Source organism: Danio rerio, chromosome 20 (assembly GCF_052040795.2).
Source record: "Danio rerio strain M-AB ecotype USA chromosome 20, GRCz13ab, whole genome shotgun sequence".
Taxonomy (NCBI): domain Eukaryota; kingdom Metazoa; phylum Chordata; class Actinopteri; order Cypriniformes; family Danionidae; genus Danio; species Danio rerio.
The window spans coordinates 53,662,383-53,681,460 of NC_141040.1; the positions used below are offsets into that span (position 1 = coordinate 53,662,383).

General features: G+C 40.4%; 1 protein-coding gene across 14 annotated transcripts in view; it reads right to left on the reverse strand.

Annotated features, from left to right (window-relative positions):
* Window positions 1-19,078, reverse strand: part of col12a1b (collagen, type XII, alpha 1b) — a 243,441-nt gene that overhangs the window by 120,794 nt on the left and 103,569 nt on the right. For 4 of the 14 annotated variants that reach the window (XM_087298609.1, XM_087298612.1, XM_087298601.1 and 1 more), the window contains 5 exons: window positions 18,814-18,946; window positions 9,251-9,271; window positions 5,996-6,135; window positions 3,490-3,619; window positions 1,697-1,836 (listed from right to left, as the gene is read on the reverse strand). In XM_087298609.1, the coding sequence (XP_087154735.1) occupies window positions 1,697-1,836; window positions 3,490-3,619; window positions 5,996-6,135; window positions 9,251-9,271; window positions 18,814-18,946 (564 nt within the window). Of the gene's footprint in view, window positions 1-1,687; window positions 1,837-3,489; window positions 3,620-5,995; window positions 6,136-9,250; window positions 9,272-18,813; window positions 18,947-19,078 lie in introns of all 14 variants that reach the window. The other 10 variants (XM_087298608.1, XM_087298611.1, XM_087298600.1 and 7 more) reach the window with 3 other exon arrangements.

Genomic DNA, 19,078 nt, shown 5'->3' on the forward strand with positions numbered 1-19,078 from the left:
AATATTTTTTCTTCTGGAGAAAGTCTTATTTGTTGTATTTTGTCTAGAATAAAAGCAGTTTTACATTTTATAAAACCATTTTAAGGTCAATATTATTAGCCCCCTTAAGCAATTTTTTTTCCGATAGTCTGAGTTTTATTAGTACCGGTAGGTAGATTCTTTTTGCAGCAAAGTTTGGCATTTGATACAAACAATTAAATCACACATATACATGCCCACATATACACAGTACCTTATAAAAGATTACAATTTATTCAGAGCGACAATAGATGATGGCCAATGTGAAAACGTCATAGTTTCCTGAGACAATATAAGCGCTGACCCCCCTTCTTGCACACAGCATCACAGTTTGCCTCAAAGTTTAAAGATCGGTCAATAATGGTAGCCAAATATTTGTAGTTCTCCACACAATCTACTTTTTAACCCCTGACATTAGTCACCTGAGCTGCTGTAAGATTCCTTCTAAAATCAATAATCTAGTCTACAGAACAAACCATCATTATGCAATGACTTGCCTAATTACCCTAACTTGCCTAAATTACCCAGTTAAGCCTGAAAAATGCATTTTAAGATGAATGCTAATATCTTTAAAAAATAGAAGTATAATTCTTTAGGAGGGCAAATAATATATAAAGTATAAAGTTTCTTTAAATTAATGAAAAAATTACAAATTAGGGCTGCACAATATATTATTTTAACATCAATATCACAATGCGCGAATATGCAATAGTCACATCACAGGATGATTTCAAGTGAATTTAACCCATTTTAACTTAAGAACTTATTCAGTTTGCCACTTTAGCAACGATTAATTGTGTTTAATTATTTATACAATGATGACTAAACAGTATTATTTAACACTTGGTTATCGAATTTCTGTATCTTAATACTGTTTTGGTGAAGCTCAAGACTCATCATGAAGCAACGTTTATTTAAATTTCTATTGTTTTTATCTGTGGTCTATTTAATTTTGAATACTTAATTTTTGTTATATAATTTTGTGCATTTCATGCAGATGCATCTAAAAAAATCTTAATGAAATAAATGAATAAATAGATAAAATAAATAAATAAATAAATAGATAAATTAAAAATAAATAAATAAATAAATAAATAAATAAATAAATAAAAAATAATATAGATAAATAAATAAAAATAATAATAATAATAAAAATAATAAATAAATAAATAAATAAATAAATAAATAAATAAACAGAATTATGTTTTTTTTCCCAAATGGATTCATCTTTTGAAAGTATATTCATATCGCAATATATGCACTCAAAAAACATATAATTTTGCATTTGTAAAAACAATTAATGTAACATGTTTTACAATTAATTGTAAAAGTGTAAAAAAATGCTGGGTTCCACAAAATCAATTTGTGTTGGGCAACACGAAGGAATTTAGTTAACTTACTAGTTTTTACACATTTAGGTGGATTGAACATAAAACAATTAAGTTGTCCGAAAAGAAAACTTCAGAATTGTGTAGCTCATTTTTAATCAGTAGCTTAAACAAAGAGCCAACATCATTTTTTGAGCGTTTCGCAGAAAAAAAAAACAACGTCACAATATTGTGCATTCCTATTGGAAATCACGCACTTTTGAAATCTGCTGACTCTTATTCAATCTTAATCTAAACATCAGATTGACAGTTTACTCTTTAGTTGATTCTAGAAGTCCTACCAGTCCTACCATGCTTTCGGCACCACCAGCAGCGGGCACGTAGACCACCTTATACTCCTTGACTTTTCCTTCTGCCGGCTCCCAGCGCACATTCAGCGTGGTCATGGTGGGGTTCAAAACCTGCAGGTTTCTCACTCCCCCTAAGGGTTCTACAGGAACACACCACCAAGGTTATTTTAATAACAACACAACCCTAACTCCCGAACCAAGACTAAAATTATTGGTCAAAAACAATTTAGTTAACTAAAATAAAATCTTAGAAATTCACAGTAAACATAAAGCTAAAGGAAACTAACAACAGCCACTAAAATAAATAATCAAATTAAAATAATAATTAGCAAAACGAAAATTTTACCTTTGGATGTTTCGAGATATAAAAGCAGATGCACTTTTACAGACAAACACGTCATTTATGTGCATGATTATGTATTCAAACACATATTTTACAGTATATTAAATGTGTTTTAACTTTTCTCGATTTGCACAAAAAAATAATCCTTTATTCATAGCATTTGTATGCTTTTAGATTGAGTGTTTGCTTAAACAATTATTAATAATATTTTGTATCAATAAGAGAATTTGCACAAGAGGAAATTTAAGCTGTGCAAACGCTAAACTAAGCTGTACAGCAAATTTTAAAATAAATAACAGTTTCCAGAATTGATTTATTTTGTGGTGGAAAATCTGACCTGTGGATGCTACAAACACGTCTTTTATATTAAGTGTTTTAACTTTTCTCAATTTGCACAAAAAATTACACTTTATTTATTGCATTTGTATGCTTTCGGATTGAGTGTTTGCTTAAACAATTATAAATATTATTTTGTATCAATAAGAGATTTGCACAAGAGGAAATTTAAGCTATGCAAACGCTAAACTAAGCTCTAAAATCACTAGAATTGCTCAACTTAAATATATTAAAACTAAACAAAATCACAAAATAAAAACTAGAATAAACCATTAATGAAGCAAACTGAAACTGAACTGAGACCTAAAGCAAATTTTAAAATAAATAACAGTTTTCAGAATTTATTCATTGTGTGGTGGAAAATCTGACCTGTGGATGCTTAGAGAAATAAAAGCAGATGCGCTTTTACAAACAAACACATCATTTACGTGCATGATCATGTATACAAACACATCTTTTATATTAAGAGTGTTTTAACTTTTCTTTATTTGCCAAAAGATGTAAACTAGACATGTTTAAAAGCATATATAGTACAGTATAAATGTTAATATGAGGAAGATTGATTAAATTCTTAATCATTTTGACTTTTAATCATTGCCTTCAGATGCTTTCAGATTGAGCGTTTGCTTAAACAATTATTAATATTGTTTTGTATTGCTAAACGATCCACACAAGAGGTAAGGTAAGCTGTGTAAACACTAAACTTTGCTCTAGAATTGCTCAAATTAAATATATTAAAACTAAACAAAATCACAAAATAAAAACCAAAATAAACCATTAATGAAGCAAACAAAAACTAAACTGAAACGTACGGCAAATTCAAAAATAGTATAGAAATAAAGACCCATAATAACCTTGCGCAGCACATTGAGCGTTACATAAGGTCTCATTTTGATTGCATAACAACTCAAAGAATCTGACAAAACTCCAGATGTGATGGAAAACCAAGATGTTTTATGAAATGCATCCTCCCTTCTCGTGTTTATCATTGTTATTGCTTCCCAAATGGAGCTATAAAATACTTCAGGTGGTCGAAGGGATTCTCTCAGAGCATGTGTGTGTGTGTGTGTGTGTGTGTGTGTGTGTGTGTGTGTGTGTGTGTGTGTGAGCGTACTTGTTCTTCCTTGGCCAGAAATGTCTTTGCTTTCTCCAGTGCGATAGACGGCAGCCACGGTGATGGTGTATGGGGTGTTAGGGGTCAGCTTCTGGAGAATGACACTGTTCTTTTTTCCGCCAACCTGAACCTAATCCGAAAAAATGGCAGATTTGTTTTTGTGTGTGTGTGTGTGTGTGTGGTGTCAGGTGAGGAGGGATTCTTCTTTAAAAAGCAGCATGCTGAATATGATAAAACAATTGAAAATGAAAATACAAATTGTCGCAGGATTAAAGGGATAGTTTAGCCAAAAGTGTAAATTACCACGCCATTTATTCTCCCTCATGTAGTTTTTGTGGTCTTTAAGAGTTTCTTTCTTCTGGTGCACACAAAAGAAGATATTTTGAAGAATGCTGGTTGCTGGAACCCATAAACTTCCATAGCAGGAAAAAGAAAATATTACTATGGAAGTGAGCATTCTTCAAAATATCTTTTGTGTTCAACAGAAGAAACTCAGATGGGTTTTGTTCAAGTAAAGGGTGAGTAAATGATGACGGTAATAATGAAAATACTTACATATTCTGGGTGAACTTTCCCTTAAATGTCAAAATCATGGCATTTCCTAGTAAATATTACAATTATGGAGTAAACAATCCCAAACAAAATACTCCAACAGAGAGCCTTAGTAACTAGTAACTTTTCTCATGCTTGCTTTCTTTTCCAATATATCTGTCAATGTATATTACAAATATCGTTGTGCTTTGACAAAGTGCTTTTCTACCTCCTTTGTTATTTGCTTTGGATAAAGGCATCCACTAAATAATTGAAGACCAACACATTATTATGTCTGTGAAAGATAAAATACAGGGAATCCTGTGCAATGAATCCAGGAAAGTGAAAGTAACTCATATAGAAATCGAAAATATGGCAAGGTATAACATAATAGCATATTTTACATTACACAAGACCATGCTTGGGCCTCACATGTATAAAGTATATACCTTAAATGCAATTTATACACGTACCGGCCACTTTAATAGGTACACCTGTCCAACTGATTGTTATTGCAAATTTCTAACCGGCCAATCACATGGCAGCAACTCAAAGCATTTAGGCTTGTAGATCTGCTGCGATTCAAACCGAGCATCAGAATGGGGAAGAAAGGGGATTTAAGTGACTTTAAATGTGGCATGGTTGTTGGTGCCAGACGGGCTTGTATGAATATTTCTGAAACTGCTGATCTACTGGGATTTTCACGCACAACTATCTCTAGAGTTTACAGAGAATGGTCTGAAAAAGAGAAAATATCCAGTGAGCGGCAGTTCATGATGCCAGAGGTCAGAGGAGAATGGACTGGTTCCAGCTGATAGAACGGCAACAGTAACTCAAATAAGCACTCATTAAAACCGAGGTCTGCAGAAGAGCATGTCTGAACACACAACACGTCCAACCTTGAGGCAGATGGGCTACAGCAGCAGAAGACCACAGCGGGTGCCGCTCCTGTCAGCTAAGAACAGGAAACTGAGACTACAATTCACACAGGCTCACCAAAACTGGACAATAAGAGATTGGAGAAACGTTGCCTGGTCTGTTGAGTCTCCATTTCTGCTGCAACATTTGTATGGTCGGGTCAGAATCTGGCATCAACAACATGAAAGCATGGATCCATCCTGCCTTGTGTCAACAGTTCAGGCTGGTGGTGGTGGTGTTATGGTGTGGGGGATATTTTCTTGGCACACTTTGGGCCCATTAGTACCAATTGAGCATCGTGTCAACGCCACAGCCATTTAGGTATTGTTGCTGACCATGACATGTGGTGGAACGGAAGATTCAGATCACTGATGTGCAGCCGACAATCTGCAGCAACTGCGTGATGCTATCTTGTCAATATGGAGAAAAATCTCCGAGGAATATTTCCAGTACCTTGTTGAATCTATGTCACGAAGCATTAAAGCAGTTCTGAAGGCAAAAGAGGGTGCAAACCGATTTTAGTAAGGTGTACCTAATAAAGTGGCCGGTGTGCGACTTGCGTGCGTTTATATACTGCCATATATCAGATTTCCATATTTGAACTTTGTATTACTTAGTAAATATGACAAAATCCGATAGTTTTGCAGCAGTTGATCTTCAATTAATAAACAAACTACTGACAGCCCCATTGTTCAACTTGAATATTGTTAGCCAAACAATCCCTAAACGAACAACAACAGTTTGCTAGGATGTTCACCTCGGGCGCACTTCGCATTAAATATATAACAATGACGGTTTTGTATGTTGATTGATAGCGAGGGCTACATGGCAGACATGTTGATATGGTTTGCATGAGATGAGTCTGTTTGTAATGACTTCCTGTCAAGATGTTTTCATCTCGCTTACAGCGGCAAGCTCGCTATAATGACTAACACAAGGTCCTCAATCTTCAAAAAACGGATCCTGCGACTCATCATGGTCATCATAAGTGAAAGATTAACCGTGCCTGGCTTCAAAAGATCTCACTGGAGGGAGATTTGGGGGCAGCTGAACTTACAGATAATGGTTTTCCTCCAGCGACGGGCTGGTGGGTGACTTTGTAGCTCTGGACAGGGCCTGGTGCGTGGTCCCATTTCACAGTTAGGGTTGTTGTGGTGGCGTTGAAGACCTGGAGGTTTTGTGGGGGTCCAGTGGGCACTGGGAGCAGACAGAAACTCAATTAGCCAAATGAAATAAAAATGAAAAAAATCATACTTTTAGAGTATTAGGGTTGGGAATCATGAGGAATGTTATTGATTCAGGATCTGATTTCATATTATGAATATGGTTAATAATCATTTCTGTCCTTCTAAAGCACAGGTGTCAAACTCAGTTCCAAAAGGGCCGCAGCTCTGCACAGTTTAGTTCCAACCCTAATTAAACACACCTGATCAAACTAATTGAGTCCTTCAGGCTTGTTTGAAACCTACAGGTAAGTGTGTTGGAGCAGGGTTGGAACTAAACTGTGCAGGGCTTCGGCCCTCCAGGAATTGAGTTTGACACCCCTGTTCTAAAGGGATAGTTCACCCAAAAATGTAATTCTGCATCATTTACTTACCCTCCATTTGAGTTTCTTCTGTTGAACACACAAGAAGATATACTGAAGAATGCTGGTAGCCCTATTGGCTCAGTGTTTTTATCCACTATGGAAATCAATTGGTGTTAGTAACAAGCATTGTTCAAAATATCTTCTTTTAGGTTCAACAGCCGAAAGAAAATCATAGAGGTTTAAAACCTGATCTGAGCTGAGAGAGAGGTCATTTTTAATTTATTTTAGTGAACTATCGCTTTAACCCTCTGGAAGTCTTCGATCATTTTAGACCAAATAATTTTGGTTATTGAATTTTAAAAAATTACAGAATCATCAGAACGGTCTAAACTCCTTGGACCCTATCATACACCCGGCGCAATAGTTTCTATTGCTAGTTTCAGCTTGGCGCAAGAGTCGATTTGAGGTGTTGCACCACGCTGTTTAAATAGCAAATGTATTTGCGCTCATATGTGCGCCCATAGACGTTCTGCTCTAAAAGGAAGCCGTGTTGAGGCGCATTGCTGGCGTGTTGCTATTTTGAGAAACTATAATAGATTTTTCAATAGAGCAGAACAAAGCGGGTCTACAGTCAGCGCAGAGCGCGTTAGTTGTGCGCCTCGCTTACACACTGCTTAATACACACAAGATGTAGAGCAATACGCAAATTTCTTTACTTATGAAAAATAATTAATATATTTAGGATATATATATATATATATATATATATATATATATATATATATATATATATATATATATATATATATATATATATATATATATATATATATACATATATATATGATATAAATATATGATATAAATATAAAGGATTAAAATATTACAAAACATATTATTTTCTAGCCTACATAAATATAAAAACCACTGCCTTTATGCCTTCTTCATCTCGGGGGACTTTTTCAGTTTATTCGTGACAATTTGCTTTTGTGTAATGTTATTATTATTAGCAGTATTATTTAATATATCCATATTTATATGTGTTTTATTAAAAACAAGTTTAGATTTGTCCACCTGTCAGGTTTTAGACCATATGGGGCACAGCATGTGTATTTGGATATAACTCAGTTTTTTTGACCACTCTTCGTTATTATTGTTTATTTATTTGATGCTGGAAATTAGAACTGAATTTAGAAATAGTTTTGAAACAAATCCTTGCACTTAACAAACTAAATTAATTATTCATAGGCTAATTAATGTCTGTGCATACAAGTTTCCCTATGCACGAGAGCAAAAGTGAAAGTATATAATGAGGAGGCTCATCTCTCATTCTCGCGCTGCAGAGGCTCGGTTTAACTGTTTTCTTGCTAGTGAAACGCTCAGTTTTTCCACTTACAAAGTCGTCATGTAAATAGCAAATGCTCTATGGCGCGACGCAACTGACTCTTAAAGGGAATAGGAGATGAGACTCTGATTGGTTTATTCTCAAAACACACATAACTCATTCAGAAAATAAGTTTAACGCTTTTAGGCAAGGCAAGTTTATTTATATACTACATTTTATACACAGTGGCATTTCAAAGTGCTTTACATGAACAAGAATTTATACCATGCGCCACGGCGCAAAGCGGATTTTTCCATCCTTATATTTGCAAAAGTGGATTCTGACACGCCCTGAAAGCATTTGCGCCCTGCGCTTTGCACTTTGCGCATAGATCGTCAAAATAGAGCGCCTTGACTTTGTTATAATTTGGTATGTTAACACATATAGAAATTGAAGTCATGATTAAAGCATGCTTATCACACTTGTGGTCTTCACAGTCAAACATGTCCGCCATAGGAAATTAATGGGAAATACGACAAAAATATGAGCATTAAGAAAATATTTTGTTTGCAAAACTACAAATCCACCATGATGATGATTCAGAGTGTCTATCTTATGTGGAAATTAAGAAATAATAAAAAATAACCATTTAAAAAAAAAAATCAATTGTTTTCAATAGGGAAAAAATGGATGTTAAATACTGTATAAATATAAATGATTACAACAAAACCTTCTTGAAATTAAAAAAATAAATATAAAAAATATTATTAAACAAAAGTAAATTTGATTGACTTTACTGAAAAGAATCTGAGAGTAATATACATGCATTAATCCCTTTTTGACCATTAAGACCACAAGTGGGATTCACAAATAAGGATCCCCAGAGGGTTAAAGAAGCAGCTTATGAAATATGAACTAAAAAACAAACTGTTTTAGTTGTGTATGCTATTACATTAGTTGTGTTGATGCCTACAGATTAATTAATGAATTAATAAATATAGTGAATTATTAAATGCTTGATTTGTGAGTCATTTTGCATTATTCGTTAAAAGAATCAGTTGATTCAGCAATGAAAAGTATTTGTGAATTAAATTGGACTGAAGCAGTTATTGATTCCCAACCCTAATAATGATGATGAATACATGAGCGTCATGGGTAAATCCTGAAAGACGGATGGAGGAGGCACATGGGTGTTTGTGAAGATGAAATGGTTTGCAACAAAAACAATACAGTCGGGCAAGTTGTGCATGCGCGTTTATGACAGATGATGACAAAATGATAGTAATGAAAGAGCAATGATCGATGATGATGATGATGATGAATACATGATGGTTGATGGGTTTCTGATGAAACACAAAAGTGCGCATGCATTTTGCCATCCTTTTTTTCCTTTAAAAAAATTCATCATCCACAGTAGCATTTACATCAACAATTACATTTCCTTCTTGGAAACAACATACCGGGTGTAATGAGCTTTGACACTAGAAAAAGATAAACAACATGTTATTTTACTGTGACATCAGCAGCTGTAAATGTGTTCTGATTCTTGAGACCAAAGATAAAACAGTACCAGCCTTACATGTGTTAGCAGAAACATTTCGGCTTTGTAATGGATTCGAGACAGTCCTCGCTGCAGCTACGTAATGGATGATCGCGTACACTTCCCCTATCCTACACCCAATCGTCACTGTAGCATGGGCTTTATCTTAGTGGGTGGTACAATGTCTACTACGTAGTGGACCTGGTCCAGTACGTCATCGTGGTTACAGCCTGCAGCGAGGACATCTTGATGAATTTGGAACACCGTAAAATATTGCTGTAAAGTTTAGAGTGATACTGTAAAATTACACATTACAATCGTGCTGTAGTTTTAAGTAATAATTAGCTTGATTAATAATTTACTGCAATTGTAATTTTACAGAATTACTGGCATTTCTTTTTTGCTAATTTACAGTGCGCTTGTAAATTGTTCAGTATTACTGGCAGTGTTTTATTAATTTACAGTGCGCTTGTAAATTGCAATGAAAAATTACTGTAAATTTTCTTATAACTACTATTATTCTTATTATTATTATTAAATCCCTCACTACCCATAAAACCCCAATAAATTTAATATTTCATGTACAAGAAAATATATCTTAAATTTATAAATATAAATCTTAAAAGTTTTATTGGCAATTTTGTTTACCGGTAATACTGTAAAATTACAAGTGCACTGTAAATTAACAGTTACAATCGCGCTGTAGTTTTAAGTAATAATTAGCGTAATTTTTAATTTACTGCGCTTGTAATTTTAAAGCATTATTGGCATTTTTGTTCATTTACACTGCACTTGTAAATTGTAACAAAAAATTTGCTATCAAAAATTACTGTAAATTTCAGAGCACTATTTTATAGTGCATAATGGCCATAGTTACTTCTACTATTATTATTAGTAATATTATTATTATTATTATTATTATTATTATTATTATTATTACATTATTCACAATCCATAAAACCCCAATAAACTTAATATTTCATGTACAAGAAAATATATCTTAAATCTGTATAAATCTTAAAATGTAAAGTTTTACCGGCAATTTTGGTTACCGGTAATACTGTAAAATTACAAGCGCACTGTAAACTAACAATTACAATTGTGTTGTTGTTTTAAAGGATAATTAGCATAAATATTAATTGTACACTTGGACTTTTACAGTATTATTTTTGCTAATTTACAGTTTGCTTGCAAATTGCAATGAACAATTTGTAATGAAAAATTGCTGTAAAATTGGCAGTATAACTTGCAACTCCTAGTGCCAGTAATTCCGTAAATTTCTCAGCAATTTTTTACAGTGCATAATTCCCATTATTATTATTATTATTATTATTATTATTATTATTATTATTATTATTATTATTATATTACTTAAAATCCATTAAACCCCAATAAATGTAATATTTCATATACAAGCAAATATATACATAATTGATAATAATAAATCTTAAAATTTTAAGTTTTACTGACAATTTCGGTTACCGGTAATACTGTAAAATTACAAGCGCACTGTAGACTTTTGTAGAATTGTGTTGTTGTTTTAAAGGATAATTAGCATAAATATTAATTGTACACTTGGACTTTTACAGTATTATTTTTGCTAATTTACAGTTTGCTTGCAAATTGCAATGAACAATTTGTAATGGAAAATTGCTGTAAAATTGGCAGTATAACTTGCAACTCCTAGTGCCAGTAATTCCGTAAATTTCTCAGCAATTTTTTACAGTGCATAATTCCCATTATTATTATTATTATTATTATTATTATTATTATTATTATTATTATTATTATTATATAACTTAAAATCCATTAAACCCCAATAAATGTAATATTTCATATACAAGCAAATATATACATAATTGATAATAATAAATCTTAAAATTTTAAGTTTTACTGACAATTTTGGTTACCGGTAATACTGTAAAAAAGTGCATTGCAAATTAACAATTACAATCGTGCTGTAGTTTTAAGTAATAATTAGCCTAATTATCAATTAGGGTGCTTGTAATTTTACAACATTATTTTCTCTCTTTTTTTGTAATTTAAAGTGCGCTTGTAAATTGCAATAAAAAAATTGCTGTGAAAAATTACTGTAAATTTCACAGCAATATTTTACAGTGCATAATTCCCATAATTACTATTACTATTATTATTATTATTATTATTATTACATCTCTCACAATCCATAAAACCCCAATAAACTTAATATTTCATGAACAAGAAAATATATGTAAATCTGTAAATATAATTCTTAAAATTTAAAGTATTACTGACAGCTGTGGTTACTGGTAATACTGTAAAATTACAAGCGCACTGAAAATTAACAAATACAATCGTGCTGTAGCTTTAAATGATAATTGTCCTAAGTATTATTTTTGCACTTAAATATTTATGGTATTACAGGCTTTTTTTTTTATTTTTTTTTTATTTTTTATTTTTTTGGCTAATTTACAGTGCTCTTGCAAATTACAATGAACACTTTGTAATGCAAAATTGCTGTAAAATTTACTATTAATTTTGGTTGCCAGTAATTCCGCAAGTTTCACAGCAGTTTTTTACAGTGCATAATTCCCATTATTATGATGATGATTATTATTTTTTTTATTATTACTATTATTATTTTAGCAATCACAATCCATAAAACCCCAATAAACGTTCGAGGTTACTAAAGTAACCCTTCGTTCCCCGAGGAGGGGAACGGAAGCACTATAAGTGGATTTGATTGTAAAATCCACGCATTGGGAGGTTCGGTTCAGAAGCTACTCGTCTGAAAGAGTATTGAACGGGCCAATTAAGAATGAATTGGCAGCGCAAGCCTGCGCAGGTGAGCGGCATAAGCAATCAACTGAGTATATAAGCTCACCTGGCGCAGCAGACGCTATCCTTTTTAAGCTGAAGAGACTTTCAACAGCTAAGGGACAGTCATTATGGCGACGGAGTATAGTGCTTCCGTTCCCCTCCTCGGGGAACGAAGGGTTACTTTAGTAACCTCGAACGTTCCCCTTCGGGGGGAACTTCAGCACTATAAGTGGATTTGATTGTAAAATCCACGCATTGGGAGCCCATTGAAAGCGCCATCATGACTGCACCTTACCAACACCCCCGATGAGGAGATAGTCAAGCAAGCGTGACGCACCCACATCATGGGGGGCGCGGTCCTCCAACGTGTCCCTGGCCCTAATTTATCCTACTTCAACAGAAGTTTTACGGATTTATATATATTTTTTGGGAAGTCGTGAGCATCTAGATAATTCTAGGAAAATACGACAGTACGTTGGGAAGCGTGCAATCCCGATAGGGAGGACGCTGCGGAGGCCATCCGTTACCCAAGGGGGGATAGATGGCAGAATTTACATATGGACTAGCCCTAAAAAGGGGGAGTACGCATAGCAAAAGAGTGGTTAGCGGGGAGGGAAGACACGGGTCCGCCCAGGGGGGGGGGACTTAACCGTGGCTGAATAAGCATATGGGATCGCCTAGTGGGGACCTTGCATAGCAGGCACCTTTACCCAAAACGCGGGCTGACCAGCGGGCAGACCTACAACGTAGTGGGCCAGCAAGTGACTCCTCCGCTGAGTCAGTGCTGGGGGCCACGGAGGAATCTGCAGGGCTCACCTGACGGGGAACTTTACTGACAGATAAAAAGGCGCACGTATCTCCGTGTTAGGGAAAATGGCGCAGCAAGCGTGTTTCAACACCCTACCGAATTGTTTCCTCAATCACCAAGGGTTACCTAATACCCTTGAGGAAACCGGCTCCACTCGCAGATTGTAAAACCTTGCAATGTGTTGGGTGTCACCCAGCCCGCAGCTCTACAGATGTCTGTTAGAGGGGCGCCGCGTGCGCGCGCTCGAGAGGATGCGAAGCTCCGAGTGGAGTGCGCACGCGCTCTCGGGGGACGCGGCTCATCTCGGCTCTGATAGTGAAAGAAAGGCATCCACAATCTAGTGGGAACTTATTTCGGTACGGCACTTCCCTGCTGCCGACCGCTATAACAGACGAAGAGCTGCTCAGATGATCTAAACTCTGAGTGCGGTCCGGATAATACGCAAAACGCGAACTGGACAATAAATAAGGGCTGGGTCTGCCTCCTCCGAGGGCAGCGCTTGCAGGCTCACTACCTCGTATTAAAACGGAGTGGTAGGAACCTTGGGCACATATCGCGGGCGGGGTCTCATACGTGAGAGAAGCCAGCCCAATTACAGGCACGAGTCACTGACCGAAAAATGCCTCCGGGTCCCCGACCCTCTAATCGATATCAACGCGACCAGCAGAGCTGTCTTCAGGGACAGAAAATACTGAGTCGAGGATCGAAGGGATCTGACGCGGCTTGTGTAGCGAGGGCGAGATCCTAAGAGGGCATGAGAGGGGGCGGGGTGGATTAATTCGCTTAACGCCCCTGAGGAACCGGATGATGAGGTTATGCGTTCCCACGGTGCTGCCAGCCACCGCGTTATGAGAGCGGAGATGGCAGCCACATAACCTTGAGTGTGGAGGGCGACAGCCTGCTCTCCAACTTCTCTCGGCGTAAAGAAAGCACAACGCTGATCTGGCAAATTACGGGGGTCTTCTCAGCGAGAGACACACCATTCAGTGAATAGACTTCACGTCAGGGCATAGGCGCGCTCGGGGAGGGGGCTCTAGCCCGAGTGACGGTATTAGCCACCGCAATCGGAGGTTACCTAAGTCTTCCTCGCGTCTAAAAATCTCTTCAAAGATCGGCGAGGGTGCCAGGTGGTGCCCTGTCCCTGAGAGAGTAGGTGCTCTCTCGAAGGGACTGCCAGGGGAGGGCTATCGCGAGGGAGAGCTCTGACATCCAGGTCCGGTTGAGCCAGAGGGGCGCAACCAGCAACCTGTTCCTCGTCCTCCCTGACCATGCACAGTAACTGCGCGAGCAGGCTCACTGGGGGAAACGCGTATTGCGCGTGCCCCGAGGCCAGCTGTAAGCCAGTGCATCCGTGCCGAGAGCACTCGGTCAGGGAAAGAACAACTGGCAATGAGCGATCTCGGGGGAAGCAACAGATCGATCTGGGCTTCCCCGAATCGCGCCCATATCAGCTGAACAGACTCGGGGTGGAGTCTCCATTCTCCAGGACGCAAGGCTGCCGTGAGAGCGCATCGGCTGCACGGTTGAGCTTGCCTGAATATGAATGGCGTGCAGCGATTTCAGCCGCGGATGACTCCAGAGGAGCAGACGGCGGGCGAGCTGAGACATGCGGCGAGAGCGCATACCCCCTATACGGCTGATATACGCCACCGCCGCCGTACTGTCCGTCCTGACCAGCACGTGTTGCCGCTCCAACACCGGGAAAAAAACGGTGGAGAGCGGGGAACACTGCCAACAGCTCCAGGCGATATGCCAATGCAACTGGGTACCTTTCCACAGGTCCGCAGCCGCATGCCCGCAACGCACAGCCCCCCAGCCCGTGTTGGAAGCGTCTGCTGAAACGACAACAAGACTGGACGCCTGTTCTAGAGACACCCAGGCCTGTAGGAACGAGGGGTCGCTCCAAGGGCTGAGGGCGCGGCGACACAGCGCAGTAACAGAGACTCGGTGTGCGCGCGCGTGCCATGCGCGTCTGGGGACTCGATCGTGAAGCCAGTGCTGAAGTGGTCTCATATAGAATAATCCGAGCGGCATGAAGCGGCTGCGGATGCCATATGCCCCAGGAGCCTCTGAAATTGTTTCAGTGGGACCACTATTTTACTGTCGAGCTCTCTCAGACAGTACAGCATCAGCTGAGCGCGCTCTCCGGAGAGGCGCGCTGCCATGGTGACCGAGTCCAGCTCCAGCCCGAGAGAAGAGATCCTCTGCACGGGGGCGAGTTTGCTCTTTTCTCGGTTGACCTGAAACCCCCACAGGTGGAAGTGCCAGAGCACTTTGTCTCTGTGCATAATCAACTCTGTGCATAATCAAAAGAGAGGGCAATTCAGCCAGTCGTAAAGAAATTGAGTATGCAGATGCCCGCGAGCCGAAGGGGCGCTGAGGCACCCTCCGCGGGCTTGGTGAGGACCCGCAGAGACAGAGAGAGCCCGAAGGGGAGGGCTTTGTATTGCCAAGCTCGACCTTCAAACGCAAACCGCAGAAACTGTCGGTGGCGAGGAAGAGTGGATACATGGAAATACGCGTCCATCAGGTCTAATGCTGCAGACCAACCCAGAGGACGAACGCACCGGAGGATGCGCTTCTGCGTGAGCATTCTGAACGGCAGCTTGTGCAGGCAGCGGCTCAAAACGCGCAGATCTAGGATTGGCCGTGACCCACCGCTCTTTTTGGGCACGATGAAGCGTGGGCTGTAAAACCCGCTCTCCATCTCGGCTGGAGGGAGCGGCTCGATTGCATCCTTCGCCAGGAGGACAGCAATCTCCTCTCGCAAGACAGGGGCGGACAGGGGGCTGACCCTGGTGAATACACACCCGTGACTTGGGGGGCCGTTTCGCGAAATGAATCGCATAGCCGAGTCTGATTGTGCGTATGAGCCACCGCGAAGAGCTGGCCCGCGCTAACCAGGCAGGCAGAGCTCTCGCTAATGGACTCATCGCTACAATCGCTGACGTACCAGCAGTGGGGCAGCGCGGAGTGGGTGTGCTGATCCGGGAAGCTCGCGGGTCCCACGGAAAAGCTGGAGGTGAGATATTTGCTCTCACTCCAAACCCGAGCTCCGGAGGGGAGGCTCGAGGGGTGGGAGAAAGGAGACCGTCCTCCCAGCGCTCGTGAGCCACTGGCAAAACGCACCGAATCTGCAAGCTAGAAAGCATAGCGTCCCAGACTGGCAGATTTCGGGCTGTCACATCTGGGGAAATGAAAAGTGCCCTTTCATAATGTTTTCATGGCAGTAAAAAGTGCCGTTGGAAATGGGGCCCCGCCCTCCAGCGGGGAAAGAGCAAGTTCCCTCTTCTCCAGATGGCCTGTCCCAGGGGCGCTTCGCGGTCCGTTGCCGGACTTAGCGGCGTTCTGGGCAGGGGGGCTGCCTGCTTCCGAGGTGCCCGACGCGCTCGCTTCGCCTTAGGCGTGTGCGGGGGCGGAGCAGCTCTCGTAGGCGGGCGCCTTCGGCGAGGAGCAGGTATGAATGGCACGGCGGGCGGAGCGGGCTACGGACCGCCGATAAGACATCACCCACCAACTGCTCTCTCACCGCCTTGAATTCCTGGGTGAATTCACAGACAGTGTCGCCGAACCTGGCTGGGGATATGGGGAAGTCAAGAAAGCGGACTTTGTCGACTTTGCGCATATCAGCCAGGGGTGGCGCTCCTGGACCACTAATGTGGACATCGTCCTCCCCAACGCACACGCAGCGGACTCAGTAGTCCGAAGAGCTAAGTCGGCGGCGGTGCGAAGCTCGTAAGCCTGGGTTGGACCCACCCTCGTGCAGCTCGGCCAGCGCCTGCGCTTGGTAGCGCTGGTAGGTGGCTATCGCATGCAAGGCGGAAGCAGCCTGGCCCGCAGCTATGTAAGCTCTAGCTCCGAGGGAGGTAGATAACTTACAGGCTTTGGATGGGAGACGAGGCGGACCCCGCCAAGAAGAGGCGCCGCGCGGATTTACCGCCATCGCGCACTCAACCTGAGGAATCGCCACATACCCCCTGGCTGTTTCACCGTCAAGAGTGGTTAGGGTGGAGGAACACGCAGCACGAGCAGAAAAAAGTGCTTTACAAGACCGCGTGAGCCTACTGTGCACCTCCGGGAAGAAGGGAACGCCCCTCTAGTCGGTCCGGCCGCGGAGCTGGGGGATAAACCATCTCCAACCCACGGCCGAAGCAGCCCGGGAAAGCACGGCTAACATGTCCGTTTCAGGATCCGTAGTGACAGCGCTCACCAGCCCGAAGGGGGCGAGCGGGTCTGGATCATCATCGGACAATGAAAGCCCACCCTCCGATGCCGCGGTGGACATCTGGTCTCCGGTGTCATCGGGCGTAAGGGCTACCATCTGTTAGACGGATCGCTTCCCCCGCCCGAAGCTTGGATGGAGCGCTTAGAGGAGCGGGAGGTCCGCGGGCCCGTGGGCGACGGATTATCTCTCGCTGAAACCCTCAGATCTGCCCGAGTGCCCGCTGCAGAGCAGGGGACAACTGGGGTGGTTCACCCTTTTGCAAAGGCTAACCGCGATCTTGCGCAACAGTCATGGCATCGCAATGACGACATGAACTGCCCGCGAGCAGCGCATTAACATGCTGGACCCCCAGACATGTAACACAGTGCCCGCGCCCATCATCCGAGGACAGGAAACCACCGCATCCAGAAACGCACAGTCGGAGCGCCGTCCTGATAAGGACGTGCTGCACGACTGTGTTGCTCTTTCTGTGAAGTTTGCAACTTTATACGCACCACTCTGGAGGACCGGACCCAAAGAACGCCAGGCAAGGGAGAACCCAGCTCGACCGTCTGCCACTGCGTGTACACACTCTGGACCGGGAGAATTCTCTCGTTCGCTCAGAATCGCTGGTCACAGCAGGAGGAACCCTCATCGACTCGATCAGAAAGTCTCTGAAGCGAAAAGGATAGCGTCTGCTGCGCCAGGTGAGCTTATATACTCAGTTGATTGCTTATGCCGCTCACCTGCGCAGGCTTGCGCTGCCAATTCATTCTTAATTGGCCCGTTCAATACTCTTTCAGACGAGTAGCTTCTGAACCGAACCTCCCAATGCGTGGATTTTACAATCAAATCCACTTATAGTGCTGAAGTTCCCCCCGAAGGGGAACTTAATATTTCATGTACAAGCAAATATATCTAAAATCTATGAATATAAATCTTAAAATGTAAAGTTTTACTGTTGTTTTACAGCACACTTGTAATTGTTCATTTACAGTGCATTTGTAATTTTACAGTATAACTGCAATTTTTTGTTAATTTAAAGCAAACCAAAATTACCAGTAATAATGCAAATTTTACAGCTTTTTTTTACAGTCCACGATTTCCATTATTATTATTATTAAATCACTCATAATTTATAAAACCCCAATAAACTCAATATTTCATGTGCAAGAACAATTTAAATGTATAAATATAAATCCTCCAATACACTTCCAATAGTTTAGTCATTATTTCTAATGCAAATAACACTATAGTAATCCATAGAAAATACTATAGTGTCTGTGAACAATACTGTAATAAAATATATAACCCTATGTTAATGAATGCTACAGCATATGGCACTATTAGCTATAATGAACTGACAAACTGTAATAAATACTGTAGTAATATTTAATGTTTCCTACAGTATTGTAGTATAATATACCTTATAGATGTATAAAAGTATCAGGTAATATGTTTATATTAATATAGTTGTATTCATGCAGCAACTATAGAATTACCACAACAGATGAATTCAAGTACTTTACTCTAGTATAATTCAAAACACTATAATAGCTATTATAAAACACTATAGCAGAGTTTGATGTGGGTTTGAAGATTAATTGTATCCGTCTTGTCCCAGTACTTAAGAGTCAATGTTCTACATGTGTAGCTGTGTGTGTTTTCTCACATGTGCGTTGGCTCCCCATCAGATCCTCGCTCTCCGACTCATCGGGGTAGATGGCTGTGACAGTGACATCATACTCCGTGTCTGGGTCTAATTCAGTCAGAAGGTGGCTTGTCTCTTCACGAGCCAGGATTTCCTACAGAAGATCAAGTCTCGCGTGTTAACTGAGAGCGTTCATTACATTTGTGATTAAAATGTCATTAGGTGGTACACTCCTAAAAATAGGTTCTTTAACACCCATGCTTCTATTGACTTCCCAAACGGTGGT